This window comes from Microtus pennsylvanicus, chromosome 6 (genome assembly GCF_037038515.1).
Source record: "Microtus pennsylvanicus isolate mMicPen1 chromosome 6, mMicPen1.hap1, whole genome shotgun sequence".
NCBI lineage: Eukaryota > Metazoa > Chordata > Mammalia > Rodentia > Cricetidae > Microtus > Microtus pennsylvanicus.
The window spans coordinates 9,984,444-10,008,815 of NC_134584.1; the positions used below are offsets into that span (position 1 = coordinate 9,984,444).

The 24,372-nt window shown below is 42.9% G+C and overlaps 1 protein-coding gene across 3 annotated transcripts in view; it reads right to left on the reverse strand.

The window, feature by feature from the left end:
* The window catches only part of Sema5a (semaphorin 5A), a 427,200-nt gene that overhangs the window by 38,813 nt on the left and 364,015 nt on the right, over positions 1–24,372 (reverse strand). For all 3 annotated transcript variants that reach the window (XM_075975776.1, XM_075975775.1, XM_075975777.1), the window contains one exon: positions 17,897–18,044. In XM_075975776.1, coding sequence (XP_075831891.1) covers positions 17,897–18,044 — 148 coding nt within the window. The remainder of the gene's footprint in view (positions 1–17,896; positions 18,045–24,372) is intronic.

Genomic DNA, 24,372 nt, shown 5'->3' on the forward strand with positions numbered 1-24,372 from the left:
TTCAGGCCTCCGCATCTCTGCCAAGGCTGTCGTCTTCTCTGTAATCCAGCCTGTGCTTACACTTCCTTTAAAAGATTACTTCTTCTGCATGCTACCACTGTGTAGACCATTGGAAAGAAGCAATGCTCATTGATCTGTGTGCATAGGCATCTCCTACATAGAGTTGGAGATTCAGATAGTGACAGTCTGTTTCTCATTCCTCTGGTTCTAGCCGAGCATTGCAAACTTGCTATTTATCAGCAGATACTTGGCAAGCATCGGCCCTCACAGCCCTCCCTTCCTCAGTCAAACATGACACTAATGTGGTTCAGGCACCAGAAGACAAACCACAGCTCAATGAGTGACTCATGATAATGTCACAATGGTACCCATCAGCTTGGGGTGTACTGAATAAGTCTTCAAACAGTCAAAAGAAACAAAGATAAAGCTTCTAGGGGTCAAATGGGAATAATCAAGAAGTCATTTATTTAAAAACCCCTTGCAAACTGTGACCTGTTGAGGTTCAGCATGTCCCCATTCACTAGAGACAGAGTAACACAAGACATCTAATGAACGGCCATTAACTAGTAGTTTCCAGCTTTTGAGATGGGGTATTGAATGCGCTATTCCCAACTGCCACATTCTTACACCTTCTTTGCTTTGATGTACTGAGTTGACTGCCATCCAGTATTAGCAGTAAACATTGGCCGCGCTGGCAGGAATCTTCATCTCCTCCTTCACTTTAATTGAAAGGCTTCTATTCCTGTCAGCTTTTCCTAACCATCCTTCACGACGTAGGAGAAGCTACTTCCATCTGTATTGCGCTACTTCTTTGTAACTTCTTGTGAACAAGTGTTGAATTTTATCCAATGATCCCTCTGCATTGATTTGAATTACCCTAGTGTGTTTCCTCTTAGTGTTATTACTGGAAGATATAGTCTTTACAATAGCATCGATTTGTCCATTTTCGTCACCCACAAATGCATCGCGAATATGAATATAAGTGAAATGTGATCATATTCTGTGTATATACATGTATGTAAACCAGGCAAATTTGGTTTGCACAAGAAAGGTATCTATGGTCTGTGTGCTGCATAAAAGTGGAGATGGGTGGAGATGTATGAGCTAGAGAGCCATGAGAATTGTGTTGGGCTGTCTGTACTCAGAGGAATGGGCCTTTAAGCTTTGTTCTAGAACATTCTGACTGTTGCCAAGATTGAGGCCTGTGGTGTTGGGACATTTGGCAGAAGAGATGTGCTTTAGTACACACGACACTGCAGATTCAGTGTGTTCAGCCATGTCTCCTAATCCCCAACTTAATCCCCATTACTCAACCCCTGGTCAAACCCACACTTGTGACAGAAGCCTTTGCTTTCAAACAACATTTTCTCTGCTCGGGCTTTTGTGGGTAGCTATGTTAATCAGTAGCACTAGCTTTGTAACATCTAATGCATTAACCATAGTCAAAAGGTGCCCAAACAAAAGCTCCCAGCAGTGCAAACAAGGCCACAACATGCATTCAATTTAAAATGTTGTAACAACTCTTGCCTGCATGCCTCCTTACGAAGACAATGGCTGTTCGGATACTCTAGAAAGAATATGGATATACTCTACTGGTCCCAAACAAGGGATATTTGGATTGTAACAGGAATAAAGTGATACCTAACAAGCTACCCACTGTGCAGTTACCTCATGCGAGGCATGGGGAGAAGCTATGGGTGTTAAGTGAGCCATGGAGACAGGGTACCTGCACCTTGGACCCCTAAGACTGCAGTGGTGAAGACACATGAATCTGGTCCTCATCTACCCCCTCTACCTCTACTTTCTCCAGTGGACCGACCTGGAAACAGTCAGAGCCACATGGCTCTGATTTAGAATTGACAAGCAAATGCCTGTCATACGAAGAAGCAGGCTGGGAGAAGCCCCTGCTGTAATATCCGTCGTGTTATAAATGTTCATGCAGGGAGTCCCTTCCTGTCTTTCCTTTCCCTAAGTACTTACACCTGAAGAGTTAACTCAGCTTTCCTCCATAAAACAAACAAAGGAGGAAGTGCAGTAATCTTAGCTATCCTGACTGACCCACTTAGTCAGAGGGCTCCCCCTCAACACCAGTCAACAGCAACAGCATCTGCTTAAGTCAAGTTATAAGGTCACCCCCCCCCACACACACACGTGCACATGCACACAAAGACAAAAAAAATCAACCAACCTCCAACCAAAACAAAACAACAACAAACAAAACCCCCAAATCTGAGGGGAAAAAGTATCAGGCGGCTGACAGAATTTTACAAATTTACAGTTGTATAGGTTTGAAATGGGCTTTTCCTCACCCAATTCCCCTGGCCAATCTGTGAACTAAACCTGGAGAATGATAGACAAGGCCCATTGTAGATCAGGAGAGCTGTGAGGACTGAAAAAAGGCCCCTAAGTCTCCAGGGCCCTTGAGTGGAATTGCATCTGCTTGATGGCATTAGATAGTGAGGGTTACAGATCTCGAAAGCAATCTCAGTTGGGTAGCATTTGTATTTCCATTTTAAGCCCTTATTTGTGAAATTGCTTTTGTTTATTTTTTTAAAAATTATTTGTTTTCAGCAAGATTAGCAAACCATGGAAACATTGATGAAAATTTCTATTCTGCAGACCAAGGAGTTCCTCAGAGGACACTGACTGTAGAGGCAGATTACCCTAAAAGACTCCTTGTAAAATAGCAGTGATGCAACCACTGGCTTCCAGCACCAGATGCCTGAGCAACCCACTGCATGAAAGATCCCAGGGAGCCCCTGTGGTAAACAGTCTCAGCCACTGTAAAAGCAGCAGTGAGGGCCTGCATCCTAGGGAATTCATTCATGCACAAGCAACCTGAAGGTACTAACATGGTTTTTCCAGCCTTACCCGACAGCTGTGATCTACACTTTTCTGCCATGTTCTTAGCAAGTGTTCCTTTCCCCAAGTCCCTGGTACTCTTCCTGTTTCCTCAGAGAAGGCACCTTCAGATCAGAGCCAACCTAGTCATCCTCCAAGCTCCAGCTCAAACACAGATAGGCTACGATTTGCTCTTTTAGGGGACCATGTAGGTCTGGTTGGGTAGCTGTGTATGGACAAGCACAGACGTGATACTCCACACACATCTTTGGCTGGTGTGTTTAAAGTTTGTTTACAAGGAAGAGCTCAGACATTGGAAAGAGTAGCACATGAAGGACTAAGTAGGTTTTCCTGAAACCCTCTGTGTTACCGATGTCTATGTAAGTTTTGCCTGAGACAATCTTGGAAAGTTGCTGACAAAACTGTCTATTACTAAAACCAATTTTAATATTCTGAAACAACAAGAAAGCTAATGTTGGTGTTCTGGGATGGTTCTCTTTAGAATGGGACTAAATTGTACTCTATACGACACATTTCAGAGGGGTGTTTGCCTTAAATGGGTTTGTCAGTTTTCAAAGTCCCTTTGGATGTGGCAGAGATGGAGGTTGTAAGTGAATTTGAAAGAACGGCAGAGATAGAGTGCATACTATCCACACACATGTGCACACACTGAAAGTCCATGTCCATATGTGTGTGTAGACACTGGAAATACACATACATGGCTACATGTACGTGCATACAAACACACACACACACTCAATTTGGTAGGTTCTTTTAAATACAACATAATTTTGCCACTACTAAGAAAAAGTATGCTATAGCTTGCATATGCTGAAAACGTGAAAGAATTGATACTGTGTTAACACTAAACAGGGAAAGGTCAGCTGCTCCGGTGCTGTAACTCCGGCACTGTAACTGTAAGAGCAAACCTCGGAGTGGACAGACCAAAGCCCTGCTCGGGATTTCCATAAATGTCGTGAATTAGTCTCCAAAGTTGAATATGGACCATTCCTGTGTGCATCTCAGAACTCTACGTATGATGTTAATAGCTCATGGCCTACATCTCAGTATGGACAGCGTGTGTGTGTGTGTGTGTGTGTGTCCACACCCAGGGGCTTGACTCTTCAGCTACAGGAGACCCATCCTTCCCAGCTCTCACGAGATCTCTCTTAATTGTTCCATGGCACGTGACTTCACTTTTTCCCACCTGTTTGACTTGTAATCTTTTCTCCTAAGCTGGAAAGGAGGCTTCTCAATGTTAGAAACCTTCCTTACCCACCTACCTCACTCACCCACCACCAATTTTTACAAAGTCATTATAAGGAACCCCCTGGTGACTAAACACAAGGAGGGTGATCTGGACATTACACATGGCATGGGGCAACAGACAGGTGTAAATTCATCCTGAGGAATTTACGTTTTAGTCTCATGAAAAACTATTTAGAAGTGAACAGTAACAGCAGAGGTCACCCCAAGGAGTAGATAATTTAATTTTCAAAGAAGGAACGTGTAGCAGACAGACTTCTTTTCTTCTTTTTCCATTTCAGATGCCAAGGCCTTATCACTAAAAGCTATTAGCAGTTACAAAAAGATAAGAGAAAGGAATCTATTAGGTAAGGCCTCTGATGAAATTGCCTGGCAAATGAGAGAGGGTCCTGCTTGATGTCCGGATTCTCTGTGTTGCTGCTCTGCTGCGTTTTGCCCTCACTCTGTTAACTTGGGGAAGCCATGGCACATATGCTTCTGGTTTCAGAGGTGCCATAAAATTTTGGGAAGATTCCAGAATTTCCTTCCTTTGGGCTACAGCCATTTCTTTCTCCCACAAGATGACAACAGAGTTGCTTCTTTCATGGACTGTTTTCTAGTAGTCTCAAATTGAGCAGTTCCTGGGGTTAGCATAGCTTAGGGCACATGCAAAACAAGTCTTCCATCATAACAGAAGCAAGATGCCAAGTCACCACGTGTGGACGCTTCTATCTCACACAGCATGGCTTATACAAACATGCAAGAATGTGACGTAGAGGGAGCCTGCTCCACCTCAAAGGTCTTTGTGGAGGCTGTTTCTTTCAAAGCAGAACAGAATGAAACCTTGCCAGCCAGGTCTAGAAATAGCATGGTGTGAAGTGAAATGAGGAGACACCTGACCTCAGAGAGCCGGGAATCATGACATACCACTGGACTACAGGGCAGATCAATTAATCACTTGGATTTTAACTGGCAAAGCTTAATTGCTTCTAAAGGTTAACGGGGTGTTCCAGCTAAAAAATATTAATAGGGCCATCTAAGTGGACCAGTTGTTGCTAGACCTGTGTGTGTGTGTTCACATTACAGTGTGTGGAAGCATGTGTGTGTGTGTTCACATTAGAGTGTGTGGAAGCATGTGTGTGTGTTCACATTAGAGTGTGTGGAAGCATGTGTGTGTGTGTGTTCACATTACAGTGTGTGGAAGCATTTGTGTGTGTTCACATTAGAGTGTGTGGAAGCATGTGTGTGTGTGTTCACATTAGAGTGTGGGGAAGCATGTGTGTGTGTGTTCACATTACAGTGTTTGGAAGCATGTGTGTGTGTGTTCACATTACAGTGTGTGGAAGCATGTGTGTGTGTGTGTTCACATTACAGTGTGTGGAAGAGTATATGTGTGTGCTCACATTACAGTGTGTGGAAGCATGTATGTGTGTGTGTGTTTGCATTACAGTGTGTGGAAGCATGTATGTGTGTGTGTGTTCACATTACAGTGTGTGGAAGCATGTGTGTGTGTGTTCGCATTACAGTGTGTGGAAGCATGTGTGTATGTTCACATTACAGTGTGTGGAAGCATGTATGTGTGTGTGTGTTCGCATTACAGTGTGTGGAAGCATGTGTATGTGTGTGTGTGTTCACATTACAGTGTGTGGAAGCGTGTGTATGTGTTCACATTACAGTGTGTGGAAGCATGTGTGTGTGTTCACATTAGAGTGTGTGGAAGCATGTGTGTGTGTTCACATTACAGTGTGTGGAAGCACGTATGTGTGTGTGTGTTTGCATTACAGTGTGTGGAAGCATGTATGTGTGTGTGTGTTCACATTACAGTGTGTGGAAGCATGTGTGTGTGTGTGTTCGCATTACAGTGTGTGGAAGCATGTGTATGTGTGTGTGTGTTCACATTACAGTGTGTGGAAGCGTGTGTGTGTGTGTTCACATTACAGTGTGTGGAAGCATGTGTGTGTGTGTTCGCATTACAGTGTGTGGAAGAGTGTATGTGTGTGTTCACATTAGAGTGTGTGGAAGCATGTGTGTGTGTTCACATTACAGTGTGTGGAAGCATGTATGTGTGTGTGTGTTTGCATTACAGTGTGTGGAAGCATGTATGTGTGTGTGTGATCGCATTACAGTGTGTGGAAGCATGTGTGTGTGTGTGTGTTCACATTACAGTGTGTGGAAGCATGTGTGTGTGTGTTCGCATTACAGTATGTGGAAGCGTGCATGTGTGTGTTCACATTAAAGTGTGTGAAAGCATGTGTGTGTGTGTTCACCTTAGAGTGTATGGAAGAGTGTGTGTGTGTGTTCACATTACAGTGTGTGGAAGCATGTACGTGTGTGTTCGCATTACAGTGTATGGAAGCGTGCATGTGTGTGTTCACATTAAAGTGTGTGAAAGCATGTGTGTGTGTTCACCTTAGAGTGTATGGAAGAGTGTGTGTGTGTGTTCACATTACAGTGTGTGGAAGAGTGTATGTGTGTGATCGCATTACAGTGTGTGGAAGCATGTGTGTGTTCTCATTACAGTGTGTGGAAGCATGTGTGTGTGTTCGCATTACAGTGTGTGGAAGCGTGTACGTGTGTGTTCACATTACAGTGTGTGGAAGCGTGTATGTGTGTGTGTTCACATTACAGTGTGTGGAAGCGTGTACGTGTGTGTTCACATTACAGTGTGTGGAAGCGTGTATGTGTGTGTTCACATTACAGTGTGTGGAAGCATGTGTGTGTGTGTTCACATTACAGTGTGTGGAAGCGTGTATGTGTGTGTTCACATTACAGTGTGTGGAAGCATGTGCGTGCGTGTGTTCACATTACCATGTGTGTGTGTGTTCACATTGCCGTGTGTGTGTTCACATTGCCATGTGTGGACTCAGGCTTAAGCTGTTAGAATGCCTTAGGATCATTATAGTGAAGCATTGAGAAAGAAGAAACAATGGCATCTGTGAAAAATGTTCGAAGTTTTAAAGCATTTTTTATGCTCCAACATCTGTTGCTTCCTTCTTTAGTTAATTATAAGTTGCTTTGAAAATTATTATGTATGTGAATTACTTTTAACAACTGAAATTATCCATGTTAAATAATAGCACAAGAGGCACGGGACTAGAATAAAAACAAAGTTGAAAACCTTATGCAAAAATACATATTAAAGTGCATTGTGAATGTAATTAAACATTGAAGTTATTTCTCCAACAGAAGAGTGGTCTGCCAGGAGCCAAACCAACACCAATCTTCAATGTGATCAGACTTATTTAACATCTGCATCTGTGGGAGCTTTTGTCCAGTATGCCCTCATCTTTGCCAGTTGAAACCGGTGTTAAACAGCAGCATTCATACAAACCCCCATGAACACCCCACTGTCCTTTGAGCCACTTTGGTTAAAGATTATGAGAGGCCATTTCTCTCTCATTCACAGTGGTTTTAATGTCACCCTTTTCTGGGCGAACAGCTTAATATTTATCATGTGAATGATAGAGAATATGGAGGGGGGATTCACGATGCTCAGAATGTAGGCAAGGAGTATAAAGTTCAGATAAACAACATCTAGGACGGTGAGACACACAGGGCTTTCAGAGAGGAAAGGCAATGTAATTATAATGCAAGCAGCCCAGTAGCATGGGGTGCTGAACTTCTTACCAGAGGGATCATGCTTGGTAGTAGGAATGTGTCCATGAGGGGCTATGTTGGCCCCTACAGCTCGGAACCTTAAGGGGTCACAACTTTCTTTGCCTTTCCCTTTTCTAGACATTGGTTGAGTAGAGTCAGCATTCACGTCTCAGATGGGACCACCCAGACTAGGCTGCCATAGCGTATGAAATTTCAGATTGGTATCATGTCCCCAGTGTGTAGAGCAACAAGATGTCCTAAAATATTTCCAGATGTAATGTAGTCTGATGAATTCAAGAAGCATCCTCTATATTATAAGCAGGACTTCCTGTTCTCCTGGACTATCCACATGAAGGGACCAGGTCTATTAGCTGGAGGTCTACATATGAATGACTGTCTTCTTAGAAATATGACCAGAAGTGCTGCGAATGCAGTCTTTTAATTTAATTGGCAAATACCCAGTAAGAATAGAAACAGATGAGATGACAAATCAAGCTCTCAACGTGGACATGAGACCCCAGTGGACTAAAAGGCCCAGCGAATGCTCTACACTGATCGGATCATCTACAACAAGCATGACGTCAGCAGGGGTTAAGTGAAGGATGCCGGGGGGGGGGGCACAACTGGGAAATAAGATGATTTGAAGGTGTTCAGAATAGCTTTTTCAGAGTGCTCGAATATAGAGCAAAATCTCTTCAGCTGCTCATATAAAATATTCGTGAGATCCCAGCCCTTCGTAAAAGTCATTGAAAGGTGATGGCTGTTATGACTGAGAGACACTTAATTTTCTTTGGTCAATCATGTTCTAGTGGATGACCTCATACCTATACATATATAAGCACCACTAATATTACTTACTGATGTGTGTGTGTGTGTGTGTGTGTGTGTGTGTGTGTGTGTGTGTGAGTGAGTGACACATGAAAGGGATAGCAAGTAGAAGAAAGGGAAGAACTGGGGGCAAACAGTCAAAATTCATTCCATGCATACATGAAGTAATAAAAAAAAGTTATATTAAAATACTATGGATTTCCTTTAGCTGAACATTGTACTTATTACGCCTTTATAAGAATCTACTGACTCTGTAGATATTATATGTGCATTAGACCTAAAATAGTGTACAAACATGAGGAAATACTGTTGCCACGCTTCTGCAAGTGAACTTTAGGTACTTTGATATTAACTATTAGATATCTCTATCACATAATTCATTGGTGAATTCTAAAAAAGAAGTGTGTGTATATGCACATACGCACACGTGTGAGTGTGCATTTGCATGTGTGTATGGTTTATATCACTTATACACAGGAAATCATTCTCTTCGTGAAACCTATTTTTAATTAGGTTTGCCACCACAGCATTTGAATCATTGTAGACAGGAACGGAAAACCTAGCATTTTTCTTTACAGAATGAAATCTGGGCAGCAGAGCTTTCTGACTGTATAAATAAAACATTTTTTTGTGTGTGTGAAATTCTCCAGATCTCAGTACCAACAGCCATTTCTGAGATCGTAGATGATTATTTATAAGTCCTACAGGCAGAGTTGTGATGGATTAATTCCTGTAATCCATCATTCTCCCTTTTCTCTCCATCTGTATTATGCATCATTCTTAAACTTGATTGCCAAACATGGAATGCCAGACTTGAGACAATTCATACTCCTGTGGCCCTCCACCCGCTGCTCAGTTTTGTGTACCGACATTAACTGTTACAAAACGCACAAGCCTCTTCTAACAACATGTGTTGGTTTCATTCTGACAATCTTTCATATGTTTCAGCTTTTCGTTGAGCTATTTCCTAACAAAAGAAAGCAAGTTTTACATTCCCAAGCTTATGAAGATGCAATTTTCCATTTCTGGGAGGGGCATCAATCATTTCTCTTGAGAAGAAAACTTGCAAGTGTAAGTAAAAGCCCTTTACCAACAGCACGATGAAACAGCTCATCATCTGGGCTTCACCGTGAAGGTCAAGGTTGTCTGTTCAGCCTTCCTAAGAAGGCATCGCATGGCAACCCTTGCACCAGCTCATTCGCTTGCAGCAGTTGCTAAGGAAGCACATGATTTGTCTTGTCAGTTATTAAATGACATTAGGAGGGCAGGCTTCTTCACAGGAAAAGAAAAGGAGATTGCGGTTAAAATGAATCAGATTCAAACTAACTGAAGCCATGAAATGCTTTTGATATCACACATCAAACTTCGTCCTGTACATAGCGAGGCTGGCTTCTAGGAAGAGAGTCTGCTTCGAGCTGGCTCTTTCGTCTCCTGGCTTTGCTCCTGACCCCTCAGGACACCAGCAAGTGGGCAGTTCCACTTCCTGATACTAACTTCCAGGGGAAAGGAACCTCACCTTCATATTTCTCTTTCTAAGAATCAAAGTGATCTTGTCTGGAGATTCTAAGCAGCTTTTGTTTTTCATGCAGCCAAGGAGAGAAAAGGTTCCAAAGGATGGAGAGAGTCATCATGATGCCTAACAGTGCCTGGTGGAAAATGAAATGATGTAGTCTAACAGTAAGTCCTCACAACTATCTGATGGGTGGAAATTCCCCAGGGGCCTATGGGACACTGCGGGGCAGGAGGGGCCCAGCAGGCTTTAATTGCAACCATTGGACAATAACTTCATAAACTCTGTTCCCATTGGTTTGTCCCAGCAAAGCTTGAATTTCTTTTAATGAAGTCAGATGTGGCAAGTAACTTGAGGTAAACCATCTCTCTTCCCTGCTTTGGAAAGGCAGTGGGTGTTTTAAATCCACGCACACACACTAGGGTACAGGTGGCTCTTCGTGTTGAGTCTTCTCTAGTCCCCAGAGACTATGGGATGCAGCCTGGTAGCTTTCTTCATCCAAGAGTTCATGAAAATCATGAGCTTTGGAGAGGCACTTTCTGGCTTCTCTGTTGCAAAAGGCAATCAGGTCCTTGTTGTCTACATTAGTGATCTCAATAGCAAGCACCAAAAGTGGCTTTTCCTTCCTTAGTCCTTTCTTGGTTTTTTTTTCTTTCCTTACTGCTGTAATGTTATCTCTCAAATAATCTTTCTGTCTGGTCTATTCTATTTTACACAAAGCTCAAGCTAAGATGTGATGCTTGGTGCCCCTCAGTAGCTGTGAACCATAACAGGATCTGAAATAAAGGGTGGGGCCAAGATGTCTCAGGTTTTGAAGATTAAGTCATTAAGATTTCAAGCACTCAGAACAGGACTGGAATGACACCAAGGGTACATTGTCCATCTCCGGTGTTCTGTTAATGTCCATGTCCTTGGCATCATGCAGTGCACAACCTGCCTAATGCATGCAGAAGCTCGAGAGGAGCATGGGGAAGTCAGCATCCAATGGTTGCGTTCCCCAAGAATCCAGGTTATGCAGACTCGGGAGGCACTGGATGATTAATGGTTTTTCAGTTTTAACATTGCTCACTTCATCAAATTTAGGGCTGATTATGCTCAAGTGGCTGAAGCTGATTTCTGTATGTTGGGATTGAACAGGAAACCCAAGTTCTTTATTCATTTCAATGACTTTTAAGATATTAGATGGGGTCTCACCATTGCAGAGGAGAAATACACGGGTGTCAAAGTAAGTACCTGGTCTTGAGCTTTGACCCACAGCCGGACCCAAGCCGCTTTCACTTTTGGTGCCAAGCTTCAAGTTCTATTAAGATATGTATTTTAACATGAATTCCATATCTGAGGCATTGAGATAAATAATAACTTCCCTTGCAATTTCATTAAGCAAAATCCAATGGCAATTATGATGATATAATAATAGAATAATATTCTAATCTATAATTTTTGTTTTAATAGAATTAGAATTAACTAGTTGATTGTAGGTATCAAACTTTATTTAGGAAAATCACCTTTGTAGGTTTACAGAACTGTCATAAATCATAGACAAAATTTGTTGTATCTAAACCAGAAAGGTCTTTGAGCTCCCTAAAGAAAGGCCTCCAGACACAGCCAACGCAGCCCCTGAGAACAGCATAGGCAAATGGATTCAGGTGAGTGGGTTTCTGGGGCAGCAAATAAAGTTGATCTAGTTTCAAAGCGTTATCACCAAGTAACCCAGGCATATAACATAAACTGGATGCTGGAAGCCAGTGCTTGCTGCCTAGGGTCAAATTTGCAAGGGAATCCAAGCAAACTAGAGGGTAGAACACTTGCCATGCACCTCCTCGCAGGGCTTCTCTTTCCATCCAAGGCAGGGCCAAGGTTGCCCAGGCAACCACTGTTCAAGATAAGGAAACACCAAACATTACACAAAGGCCACTAATTGTGCTCACTCTGTTGTTTCCTGGGGTAATCGACTGACTCAGAAAAAGGGATCAGGCTAACTCATACTTTCAAAGATTCCAGACCCTTGTTAGCTGGTCAGTCTGGGTTCTGAGGTGAGGTAGTATATCACAGTAGGACAGAGGAGCAAACTTCATGTCATGGAGAGGAAGTGGAGGGGGGAAGAAGAGAGGGAGGCCCCAGTATCGCAATAGCCTAACCTTCGCCAATAAGCTCAACCTCTTAAAGGTTATTTGACTTCTTGGTTGTATCATGGGCTAGGGGATGGAGTCTTCATTACACAGACAATTTCAGGGTATTTAAGGGCCAAATTAAATTACTGAACTCACTAAAAGGAACCAATCAGACAATTTTCAAGTCCTGTTCAGTGTATAAACCCCAGTCTCCCAGGTCCTTCCTGCCTGTTTGCGACAGGAAATTGCCACTGTCCTATTTGAAGAAAAATAATGTCGCAGAGAAATTGTTGCATCTTGTGATATTTTTGTCCTAAAATTTAAACATGTTCTGCCAACCATTTCACCACCCTACGAAGCAGAAAGATAGTTTTCTTAATATGGGTATTGACTTGTCTGCCCAACACTCTAATGTTGCTACGTGATCCCGAAAAGGTAAGAAATTCAACATATATCACTGTCCCTGCAGTCAAAATTGCATCAGAGTCTAACAAACTATAGAAAAGAATTCTTGAAAAATATTTGATGAACTATACTATAAAATACTCAAGTCACACTACTAGATTATTTACACTCAGCAAAATGTTAATAGTGTCAGAAGTTGGGATAAGAATATTTTTAAAAATAAAATTACAAAGGTGATCTCTAGTGTCCTATAGAATATTGCCAACTTATAGACAGCATAATTATCTTAAATTATTAAAAACACATGAGCAAAGAAAGAGACACAGCAGGTGACCTGGTTGTGAACCAAACTTGTGACCAAACTCAGAAAGATGAAGCAGGTGAACAGGAGACACTGTGTGCAGCTCAGACTTCAAACACAATGAATATCATGAACATCTAAAATAATTTCTGCTCCGAGCATGAGGCCCTTTAAAACTGAGCTGATTTGTACATTTCTGGCCCGAGGGAAAGTCTATGGACACTCTAGAAATAAATACAAAGTAGAGTTCAAGGCAAACAGAGAACGTGTCTATTTAGGCCCTTTTTCCTGAACTGGGTGTGTGGGGGGAGCTTGGAACTAACACCCCCATCCCAATCCTCAGTATTGTTTGCCCGGGAAGGACTGGCGTACACAGGGACTACTCAGGAACAGGGAACAAAGGCTGAACAGGGTCTTTCTCTCCCATCCACGGGGCTTCAGGGAATTAACTGGTTTTCTATGGTCCTCGATTTTCTCATTTGAGAAATAGGGAATATATATAATGTATTGTGCAAGTGTGCTATTTTGCAAATGTGCTAACACAAAAACAAGGGATATGCAATCCTGTCATTATTTTGTCCATCAAAACCCACCTAAGTTTTATTTACCAATTTCGCTAGCTTCTAAATCTATTCACAGTGCCATCCCTGGATAAAAACACACTCAAGTGTGTTCACCCATCTCTGATTAACTGTCACAGAATCACTTTCGATGGTATTGATTTCGAGGTCTTTCTTCTCAACCTTACAGGGTCCTCTGCGACCCTTTTTTACATCTAGGACACAAATATGTCCTTTGTTCCCTGTTGATATTTTAGATCATAGCTTCTGGTCCATGGCTTCATCTTTTGTATGGTATTTCTGTAAGAAATACAATACAGGCAGCACTCAGTCTGTTTTATTCTTTGAATTATTTTTGTTGTATGTGAGGCTGCCTTTATTTCTTCCCTATAAAGCATCTACTGCTCTTTGAGGGATTTGGGTTGCATTAGCTTAAGAAGCGACCATACTCACACAATACAGCTTTTGACACTTGGTATATTCTTTCTTTCCTGTGTTTTAACCTTTAACCAGACCATCAGATTAATATTTTTGACATGAATTCCTTTCCTTTTCATTTTTATACTCACAGTAATCTCCTTACAATGTTGCCATCATAACAGGCCACTATTATTGCTAAAACTCAAGAGTGTCTAAGGCATGGAGTTATTGGAAGTGCGTAGGCGCTGGGAAGGGAGAACCGTTCTTTTTTGAGGATGTAGTCAGTGGGAGTTTGCCCTGACTCCAGTGGGTGGCTCCACACCATGTCCATGAGGGCAACAATGACTGGATTTAGTGGGTTCTTTTTTTTCAAAAAAGACATAATTTTGAGAAATGAGGTATATTGGGGAATATGAAAAGAATTGGAGAGGATACATAGGGGTATATATATATATTTCATTGTACACATATATGAAATTCTCAAAATAAAAAAAAAATTAAAAAAATCAAGGGTGCTTATGAATGACAGATCAAAACATAAACACAAACTAAAAAGAAGAAAAAATCTCCTTTTTCTTTATTTTAGGATATGGTTCATAATAAATAGGAATAAAGAAAAGCCAGGTGCCCCCCAAATACAGTAGGTAAATGAAATCTTTGTATTTCATGTATGTCAGAGCATTAGATCTAGTCTAGTTCTCCACTGATCTACTGGCATCTTGTCTAGTTCTCCACTGATCTGCTGGCATCTTGTGATTGGGCAGCCTCATTAACTCTTGTCAGGTTGAGCTTGCCCATCTTCACGAAGAGTCTTTAATGAGAACTGCCTCTGTTAATACAGGAAACATAGAGTGTGCACGTTATCTTCCCTCAGTTCAATGTGTGGCACATAGGAGCTGCTTACTGAGAGGGAAGCATCTCTGTGTGGAACGTGAATCAATGTACACAGGGAACATTTAATTCAAATGCATATTTGATATTATATAGAGTCATAGTTACCTTTAACTGTCAACTTGACACAAATCTAGAGTCACCTTGGAGGAGGAAACCTCAGTTGTAGAATTGCCCAGATCAGACTGGCCCATGGGCATGTCTATGGGGCATTTTTCTAGCAGATAATTTATAAAGAAGAGCCCAGATACTGTGGGTGGCGCAGGCACTGGGCAGGTGGGACTCAGTAGGAGTAAGGTTGCCGAGTCAGGCAGAGGAAGTATGTCAGTAAGCAACACTCTTCCGTGGTCTCTGCTTCAGTTCCTGTTTTGTCCCCAGCTTCCTTCAGTGACGGAGTGTGACCTAGGAGCTGCGAGAGGAAGCATTGTCCTTCCTCCCCAAGGTGCTTTTGGTCATGGTGTTTATCACAGAATGCAAAATGGAGTCTACAGTAGGCTGCACTTCGCAAGATCTGAACTAACAATATTGGGGCCACTAGTTACTATGGAAACAGGTGGACATAAGGATAAATATAGGAAAAATTGTCAACACAAATTATTACTATTTCTATGCTAACAAAGTATGTTTGCATATTGGATTGAGATAATTTAAAATGCAATGTCATAAAATGTGTTCTGCTGTGGTTATTATATTAAAGGACACGATTTTATTTCTTTTTTGACTAGTTGTTCCTGCCCTTATGGTGATGACATTACCTTCTCTTTGATTGATGGCCATGTTGGGTTTGGCACTAGACAGAACAAATGAAAACACAGTGCATTATATATAACCAAGCCTCAATGCTTCTCAGATGCTAGAGCCCCGGGGTGGATGCAGCATCAGTCAGTCAGGGCTCCAGGAAATTCAGAAGCAGGGTCCTGGTGTGTGGGCTCTAGGCAGACACCTAGCTCTCTCATTTGCCTTGTGAGGCACAGGCAGGCAGAGAAGAGCCCAGAAGTCCCAGTTATTCATTGGCCTGGAGTTGGGTTCTAACAGCACCCCCACAGTAAGTGTCCTACTGTCCAGGTACGTCACATTCTGAGTTCATCAAAGAGCTTAGTCACCAGGAAGGGACACTGCAGGACACACTCAGTCATTCTGCTGGAAACTTGTGTTCTAGAGTCCATAGTAGGGGTGCTGGAGTCATCGAAGCAGTCCAGACACTGACTTGATGTTTGAGGATACAGAGACACAGTGGCCAATGAGTGTGACTCAGGTGTACAGTGAGGTCTAGGTCTCCTCTCTGTGTTAGAAATCTGTCCTTCAAATATGTCCAAGTTTCGTCATGTTGCACCATAAAAATATACAAACACCAACATTTTGGTGAACCTGCAATATCTACATTTGCAATCAAACTTGTCACCATGCAAGTACGGCAACCTTCACAAGGCTCCTGCTTGGCTTCCCTTCGCAGGCCTTTCTGAGGATTAATCTGTCTGTCAATCTCATTATTGACATCAACTTACAATAAGAGCGCTCTATACTGTTTCTGAGTTCTTTGGTCTGAAAGTGTTTAGGATGCAGGTATCTGGTTAACTCAGGACACTTCTTTCATAGTTTTCTACAGGAAATGTTACATGCAAGGACAGAGCCCAAACAGCACAATAGACAACAGGAGAAGTTGAGTTAGTTCAGCAAAGAGTGAAGATTTTTGAAACATTACATATGTTAAGTCTTCAGGGATTTGCATTTATGTATAACCAATTTTAAATTTTAGCACCTGCAATGAATTCTATGTATGTATGTATGTATGTATGTATGTATGTATGTATGTATATATGTATCTATCTATCTATCTATCTATCTATCTATCTATCTATCCATCCATCCAAATTACTTATTCCATATGAAGGTTTTTCATGGTCTAAAGTGAGCGCAGGATCACCAATGCACTTGGTTAATAACACTACAATAACTTAACAACTGTGAAGGGGAAGAAAACTACTTGCAAATCCTAGCAAGGAAAGGCTACTTGTCTGGCGTGAGACCTGATACAGTGCCTCGTAACCTTCTTGCTGTTCCCAAAGTCCCATTGGCTCTCTGGAGTTGTTCTGGTTATATATTTCACAAAACAAGCTTTACAGGAGCATAAAAGATATTGGTTAGCCCCAGGAAACAAGGGGTGGAAGTATCAAAAACCTGACTGCCAAGGCCACTAAGGGAAGGTCAAGTCAGCACTTCCCACGGTGAGCTTCTCTACCCTGTTCTCCCTCCATATCTCATGCAGACTGTGGCCAGCATGGAGAAGGCAGGCAAAGCGAGCTACCAGCCATCTTCAGTGCTCAGCTACCCCAACAGAAAATCAGGGTAAACAACACTGGGCATTTAGAAAAGAGTACGTGCCAAGGAAATTTTATTTGACATTTTGAAGTGTTAAAAGAAATATGAGCTCCTAAGGCAGAAGGAAGACAGAACCATTAGCTGGTCTTTGACTTCTTCTGCTGTTACCAGTTCACCTTGACAACGGTGCCAGTCTCTCTGTCACCAAGGGTCACATCCACATTGCACTATGTGTGCCTAGGACCCCAGCACAGGGAAGTCATTCCTTCCCTCAGAACAAGTGGGGTGATGAAAGTTTGCTAGGGGCAAGATGTTGTCAGAGCTCTAGGTTTAGAATTGGAAGATTCTTCAGTTTATTCCAGATGTGAATACTTAATTCAAGTACTTTAAATTTCCACCATGCCCTCCACATTCTCATTAACATGAACACTCGCACACCCTCTAGAGTTTCAGAGCCTTGGGGACCAGAACAAAACAGATCTAGTAATTAAGGAGCATTTAATGTTTATAAAACATATAGTGTCTACAACAGAGTTGATATTTAAAAAGGAGTTGGTGTGTGATATCACCAAAACAAACAAAAAAACCAAACCCCACAAAAACAAAAAATAGAGCATTAAATGTTTCCCCATTTCATGTCTATACAACATGCAGGTTCTGCAAACCATAGGTTTGCAGACTTTCCAGTGTAAAAAACATCCAGTGTTATCAGTGGATCAAGTGTGAGCATAGTCCCTGGTGTGTGCAGACTCCTGGGGCTAGTGTCTATCGGAGTGTGGAGCATCTCGGCACAGGTAGAACATCCAGGAGGTTTCAAGTCTGGGTCCTCAACTCTGGCCTGTGGGCTGGGAGTGAGGCGGGGACTTACCACATCACATCCTGCACAGTCGGGCCCATTTTCACAGGTCCTACGACGGGCTTGAATGCCACCCCCGCACTGGGCCGTGCACCGCTCCCAAGGTCCCCAGCCTGTCCAGAAGATGTGCGGTGGGCAGAGCAGATGTTCATTGCAGTATCTGTGAGAAGGAAACCCAGAGGAAAGGGAGACTGTTTAGTGCCACTGGAGGCCACCAGACATGTCACTTCCCATCCCTGGGCCTGATGTCGGACGGATGGGCATGCTCTGTGTGAGGGGCTTTCTCTGAGTCTGCAGTGCTTGCACCATACGGGGGGCAGAGGGGTGCTGGCCATACTGAGTGTGCACAGACAATGGGATACATGGCAGACAGCGAAGAGAATGCTGAACTCACAAGGCAGGATGGAACTTCCTGTGCAGCCAAGTAAAGGAGAAACAAGACAGAACAAAACCCTTCAATAGATACCCCAAAACAGGAGCAAACAGAAAATATCTAGGTAGGACATTTATCTGCTAGGCATAAACATCAAAAGGTAACGTAGGTTATGAATTCAAAGGCAGCACAGCCTTACTTGGAGTTTGTTATCTTTCAATCAAGTAAGTTGACGGTTTTCTGAAGACAAAGACTTAAAGCATGAGCTTGGCCCGAGGGCCTGTGACACTTGCTGCTTAGCTTACATTTTTTAAGTTTTTCTTTTAGGTTCTCAGAACAACTTGAAGTGATTTCCCATTAGAGAACAGAGATATCTGGTGACTCTACTTTTGCTAAGGTTAGAACTATTTTAGAGTAGCTATTTCCACACTTTTACACATACATCCATGCTGCCAACTTTGAAGTTAAGCACCCCAACTCATCTCTGGCTCTGTGATGATTTAAGTTTTCTGAGTCTTGAAAGCTATCTATGAAACGGAGTGAAGTGAGAGGGACAAACAAGCACACAAGGACAATGGACTGCTGTTCTAAAGTATTAGCACATGCAGAAGGAGAATTTAACTGTAAATGTAGCAAAATTCAATGACAACCTGGGTGATTTCCAGAATGATTTACACTCATTTGTCCATCTACTGATTCTGAGCTTAGCCTCTCAGGAGTCTCAAACTAATAGACTCCCCCCACCCCCCCACACACACATCTTTCTCACTTGCAAGGCCAACTTCCTTAAGAAATAGGCCACAAAGATTCAGTCCTATGGGCCGAAGCCCGTGCCCTTGGGGTCACCCTTGTTAACAACTGGATTCTGGAGAGTGCTGTGCACAGGCAGTCGCAAAGGGATTGCTGAATAGCTGCTCAGAGTCTCAGATGAATAGAGAAATCAGACACACTCTCCAAATGTGCACAGCACACGGCAGCCTTAATGAGTCAGGGTGATACCTTTATCATTTACTGCACACTGAGACTGCACTTGATACACCAATTAAAATGCATTCTGAAGTAGAAAAGAAGAGAAATGGTGACCAGAAACCACAAAGGGAATTGGACAATCGCTCAGCAGATGCTCTTGTAAGGTCCAGTTGTCTCCCATCAAACAAATGGGAACCTGATGGAGGACAGGAGACTTTGAGAATGAGTTCAGCGTGTGAGGACCAAAGGCCAAGCTGGAAGATGATGGGGGATGAAGTGTAAGGAGTACTAGCTGGGGTTTTGGATGTTAATTAAAGGCAGAAAGGGAGAATCAAACCAGAAAAGTAACCGTGTTGAGAGAACAGAAAGAACGGCATGAACTAGAATGATGATCCACCTTTGCCAAATCGTAAAACCCTAAGAAAGTCTCACAGAACTCTACAAGGAAAATAGCACTATCAGAGTGAGATGGAAGTCCCATGCCTGACACCTCATCCCACTGTTGGCAAAAGCCCTAAGACTTGAGAAACTTTCTTAGCTCACTCTGGAGTCTGAATCTAGGGGAGGTCACAAGTAGGAAGAGCCAAAGTACGAAACACTAACCACTGGAGTCTGGATGCAGCCAAGAAAGTGAGACACACTATAGGTGAGATCGGACGGCGGTGGAGAGACGAGTGTGTGTGTGTGTGTGTGTGTGTGTGTGTGTGTATGTGTGTGTGTGTGTGTGTGTGAATGGATGGCACTGGGCGTGGTGGAAACATCATAAAGTTACTGTGTGATGCACAGAAGAATAATCAGGGAGTCCAGAGCTAGCAAGTGCTCCAGGGAGAGCCAGTGGGCAATGTCATGGCTGAATGAGCCTCAAGATACTCAAGTACTACCCATGGAAGCAGGTTAGCATCTCCAAACGTTGACATATTCAGTCAACAATGGCCCTGTGTATTTGTCACTCTTTGTCTTTTTAGGCAAATTTTACCATAGAAAAATATGTGGTATTGCTCTCAAGATGGCAGCACGTACAGCTGATGCCTGGGCTCTTTGGGTCAAAGCCACTGAATACTCTTATGTGTCCACCTGCAGAAGGAGGGATCATGTAGACAGGGGAAAGAGAGACAAAAGGAGACAGAGACATACACACGAGAGAGAGAGAGAGAAAGAGACACTGAGGGAGACACAGAGACAGAGAGAGACAGACACACAGAGAGACACAGAGATAGAGATATAGACAGACATACATACACACGAGAGAGAGAAAGACAGGGAAAGTATAAAAATGAGTTAAAAGTAGCAAGTCTCTCCAGAGGTCTGGAATTACAGTAGGTAAATATTCATGTATATGTTGTTGCTTGGAGAGTTCCGGGAAGGAACTGCTATTTATTTTGAGAACAGGTTTTGAGAAGATGAGAAAATTCAGAACATTTCACATTTAATTCAAAATCTACAAGCATAACTCACAAGAGGGAGAAAAAGAGAAAAGAAGACATCTCCCACTTACGAGCTGACTCGCTGATGTTTTAAACGGATGGGTTCTTTACTCTGCTTTCCCCTAGTTTCAGCTTCAACGAGCACAGATATGGGTACTCACGGCAGGTGCGTACACACACACACTCACGCGCGCAGACACACGTACACACACACACATGCACGCACACACACCAGAGAAGGCAAAGGAAATCCCACTAAGAACGCCTATAAAACCCTTGACTTCTAATGAAGAACACAGTAGTTGTGCTACCACATCCCCAGAGCCAAATGAATCAGCCTGCACAAATCCTTCCTTGTGTTTGCCTGCAGCGGCAGCCATCTCTGAGAATTCTCAGCATGTTATTACAGTTAAAAGTCTCCTGCAGGAGACTTGTGCATGGAACACTGGACTTTGAACCAGTGTTAATCAACTATCCCTTGGGCTGGGACTTGAGGCCACCAACAACCCACCTCACCCTCTCCCTCCCTCCCTCCCTCCCTCCCTCCCTCCCTCCCTCCCTCCCTCCCTCTCTCTCTCTCTTTCTCCAGTTCCCCAATGAAGCCAACTACATGGAGATTTGAGAAGGCGATAACCTGTAACAGGAATGGTCAGAGGGGGGCAGAAACGACTGGGCTAGCCCTGTATGCAGAATTCCAACTGAGTGGGGTTGGTTGGAGTCTGGACTCTGCTCAGGGCCTCGGTCTAGATCCTCCTCAATGATGAGAAACATTTTCTTCCTGAGCTCCTTTACCTAACCCACACTCCTTAGAGAGCTGTCTAAGCAGCAGTAATGCTGCTATCTCTGGCTGCGTAGATAGTTACTAATTACGGATAAATATTTGCCCAACATTTGGGTCCCATTTCACCAGTCCTCTGGATTTAAAACAACAGGCTAATATCTTTAGCTCTTTTGGGTCTTCAGGGTCTGAAAGCAGAATCACAGACACATTTTATGATGCATTAAAATAAATATTTTAATTTTTCTCGTGATTGCTGTTATTTTACATTTAGAAACTAACTAATAACCTCACATTGTCTCTCTATAAATCGTCCATTTTTCCATAAACCCACTTTCTTTAAACATATGGTATTCTATAATCCCATCAAGGCTCGAGAACATCACCAAATTCATCTTCTTATGTTTTCTTCTAATCTGGCTGAGTCCGTGCTCGTTCCTCATGACAATCTGTCAGCCTCACGCCGTTGAGACCTTTAAAGGAACTGCTTTTCTTGGTTCACATTTCCTTGTTATCCCTTCACAGGCCCATCCCGGAAGAATGAAGTCCTTTATGGCACCAGAGAACTGTGCATCCACTGAACACACCGTGAGGTTTAAGACAGCACACAGGAGAGAATAGTAACTTCTGCAGTCGGTATCACTTCAGTCATCACAGAACAACAGCATTTCCAGTAAGAATCGTGAGTCCCCGAGACCTTGAGAACATATTGTGCAGTCTCTAAGAGGAGCCCATGCTTTTTACCCTTCAGAACTCACAACTCATGTGCCCCTCTACCAATGCTCACACCAAAGGGGAGATGCTGTCCCCAGACTGCCTTCTCAGACCAACTGTCTCAGTCTGCGAGGCTCCCCAGATGCACTGAGCTCCTGTCAACTCCTGCCTTAAATTCCTCTCTCCGCCCAACCATATCACTCCTGTCTCCACCTCCCTAGTGCTGGGATTAAAGGTGGGTGATCCCAACTGCTGGGAACACCTTTGTATGAGTTCTGTTTCTCTTTTAGAGTGGATCAGATTTGTGTAGCCCAGGGCTTGAACTAACATAGATCTGTCTGCCTCTGTCTCCTGAGTCCTGGGATTAGAGGAGTGTGCCAACATTCCTCGGCCTCTAGTGGCTTAGCTCTGCACTCTGGTCTTCAGGCAAGCTTTATTTGGTAAAACAGATCAAATATCATTACAGTAGGATAAGCTAAGGACCTAACAGTGGCCCCAAGTTCAGATACACTGAGAAACTGAGGCCCTCATCCTAACAGCCCCATCAGACATGAAGGCTCCCCATAACAGTACAAACAAGGAAGCAGACCCTGGTTCCGGTGTGCCTCAGAGTACCAGGCCAGGGCTTCTTTAGCCTTCCAACAGCCTGCATCCAAGGAGACAGGGGTTGTGTCCTGGTTAGGAGCTCACAGGTGCACAAGTGATTTTTCACAGTTAAGTGTGTAGTCTTACGTGCACTCTAAAACTGACCAGGTACCACAGAACCCAGTGCTAATGTAAGAGGCACGGATAAGAGTGTTGAAAATGGCTCTGAGACCCAGAAACAGGTGGGTGTGAGAATTCTGAGAAGCAGAGGCAGCAAAAATTCTAAATCACTTTATACAGAGTATTACAAATTTAGACATTGTCGAACCCAGTGGAAGGCAGGTAGAAGGAAAGAGAATGAAGAACTGTAACAGAATAACAAAAGAGACAGCTCAGTTAGAAAGTAGACAGACAAGTGGAATAGAGACATCTCATCAGATATACGGCAAGCATAGGAGAGGATGCTCAGCATGAGGGAGATGTTAGGAGAATCCAAATCTAAACCACTTCTACATATCAAGTGGAATGGTAGAAACCCAAGTCAGCAATAGTAAGCATTAGCAGGAATGGGGAGAAGCCAGACTCTTGAGCTCTGTGGTGTGAAGAGACCATGGTGAAGCCACAGTGGAGGGTAGTCTAGTCCCCCTCTGAAGCAGAACATACTAGCATCGCTTCCACTAGGAGTTATTTAGACAAAATAATTGGAACAGGAACTTCAGCAAGTCAGTGTTCATCCTAACAGTGTTTAAATAGGCAAGGGGAAGAAATGCTCTGAGTCCATTGATGGGCAACTGAACAAGCAGAAGGCAGCTGTAGGCCATACATTCAGAAAGGGGCTCCATTCGGATACACACTGCGACGTTGATGGAGCTTGAAAACATTATGTAAGTGAGGCAAACAAGACACCAAAAGGCAAACATTTGAGAGTTTCAATTACATGTGACATACAGAATGTGCACATTAATAGGCAGAAAGCCAGCAGGGTTTCCAGGGGTATTGAGAACAGAGGTACGGAAATCATTACTTAGTGGTAACGAGAAAGTTTTGGAAATAGGGAGATGTAATTTTTGCATACTAATGTGAGTTTAATTAATGGCAATGAATTCTGCATTTAAAGTGGCTAAGTGGCTAATTATGTTGTTTGTATTTTGCCAAGATAAAAAATATAAAAAGAAAATGGGACAGTTTTTATTTTTTTAAGATAAGTAGTTAGGAGAATGTGGCTACAGAAAGCTACAGAGCTTTCAAAATTCTCATCTATATTGATATGAGAAATAGGACTTTGAAGTGTGAAGGAAGTCACCCAGGTGAGGACATTTCAGAGCAAAGTGCTAAGGTATCACTGGCTTCTTTTTTTTTTTTGTCTTGTTCTCAGAAAAACGTTTATTCTTTGGGTAGTAAGCTAATCGCCTTGAACATGGTTGAACATGCCCCTTTTTTTATTTCACTTATTTACTTTATTTTTAAAAAACAGTCTTTTTTATTTTACATATCAATCCATCCGAGTTCCCTCTCCCCTCCACACACCACCTTCTTCCCCCACCCTACTCGCCATCTATTCCTCAGAGAGGGTGAGTCCTCCCATGGGGAGTCAACAATGTCTGTCACATCGCTTAAGGCAGGACCAAGGCCCTCCCCATTCTTG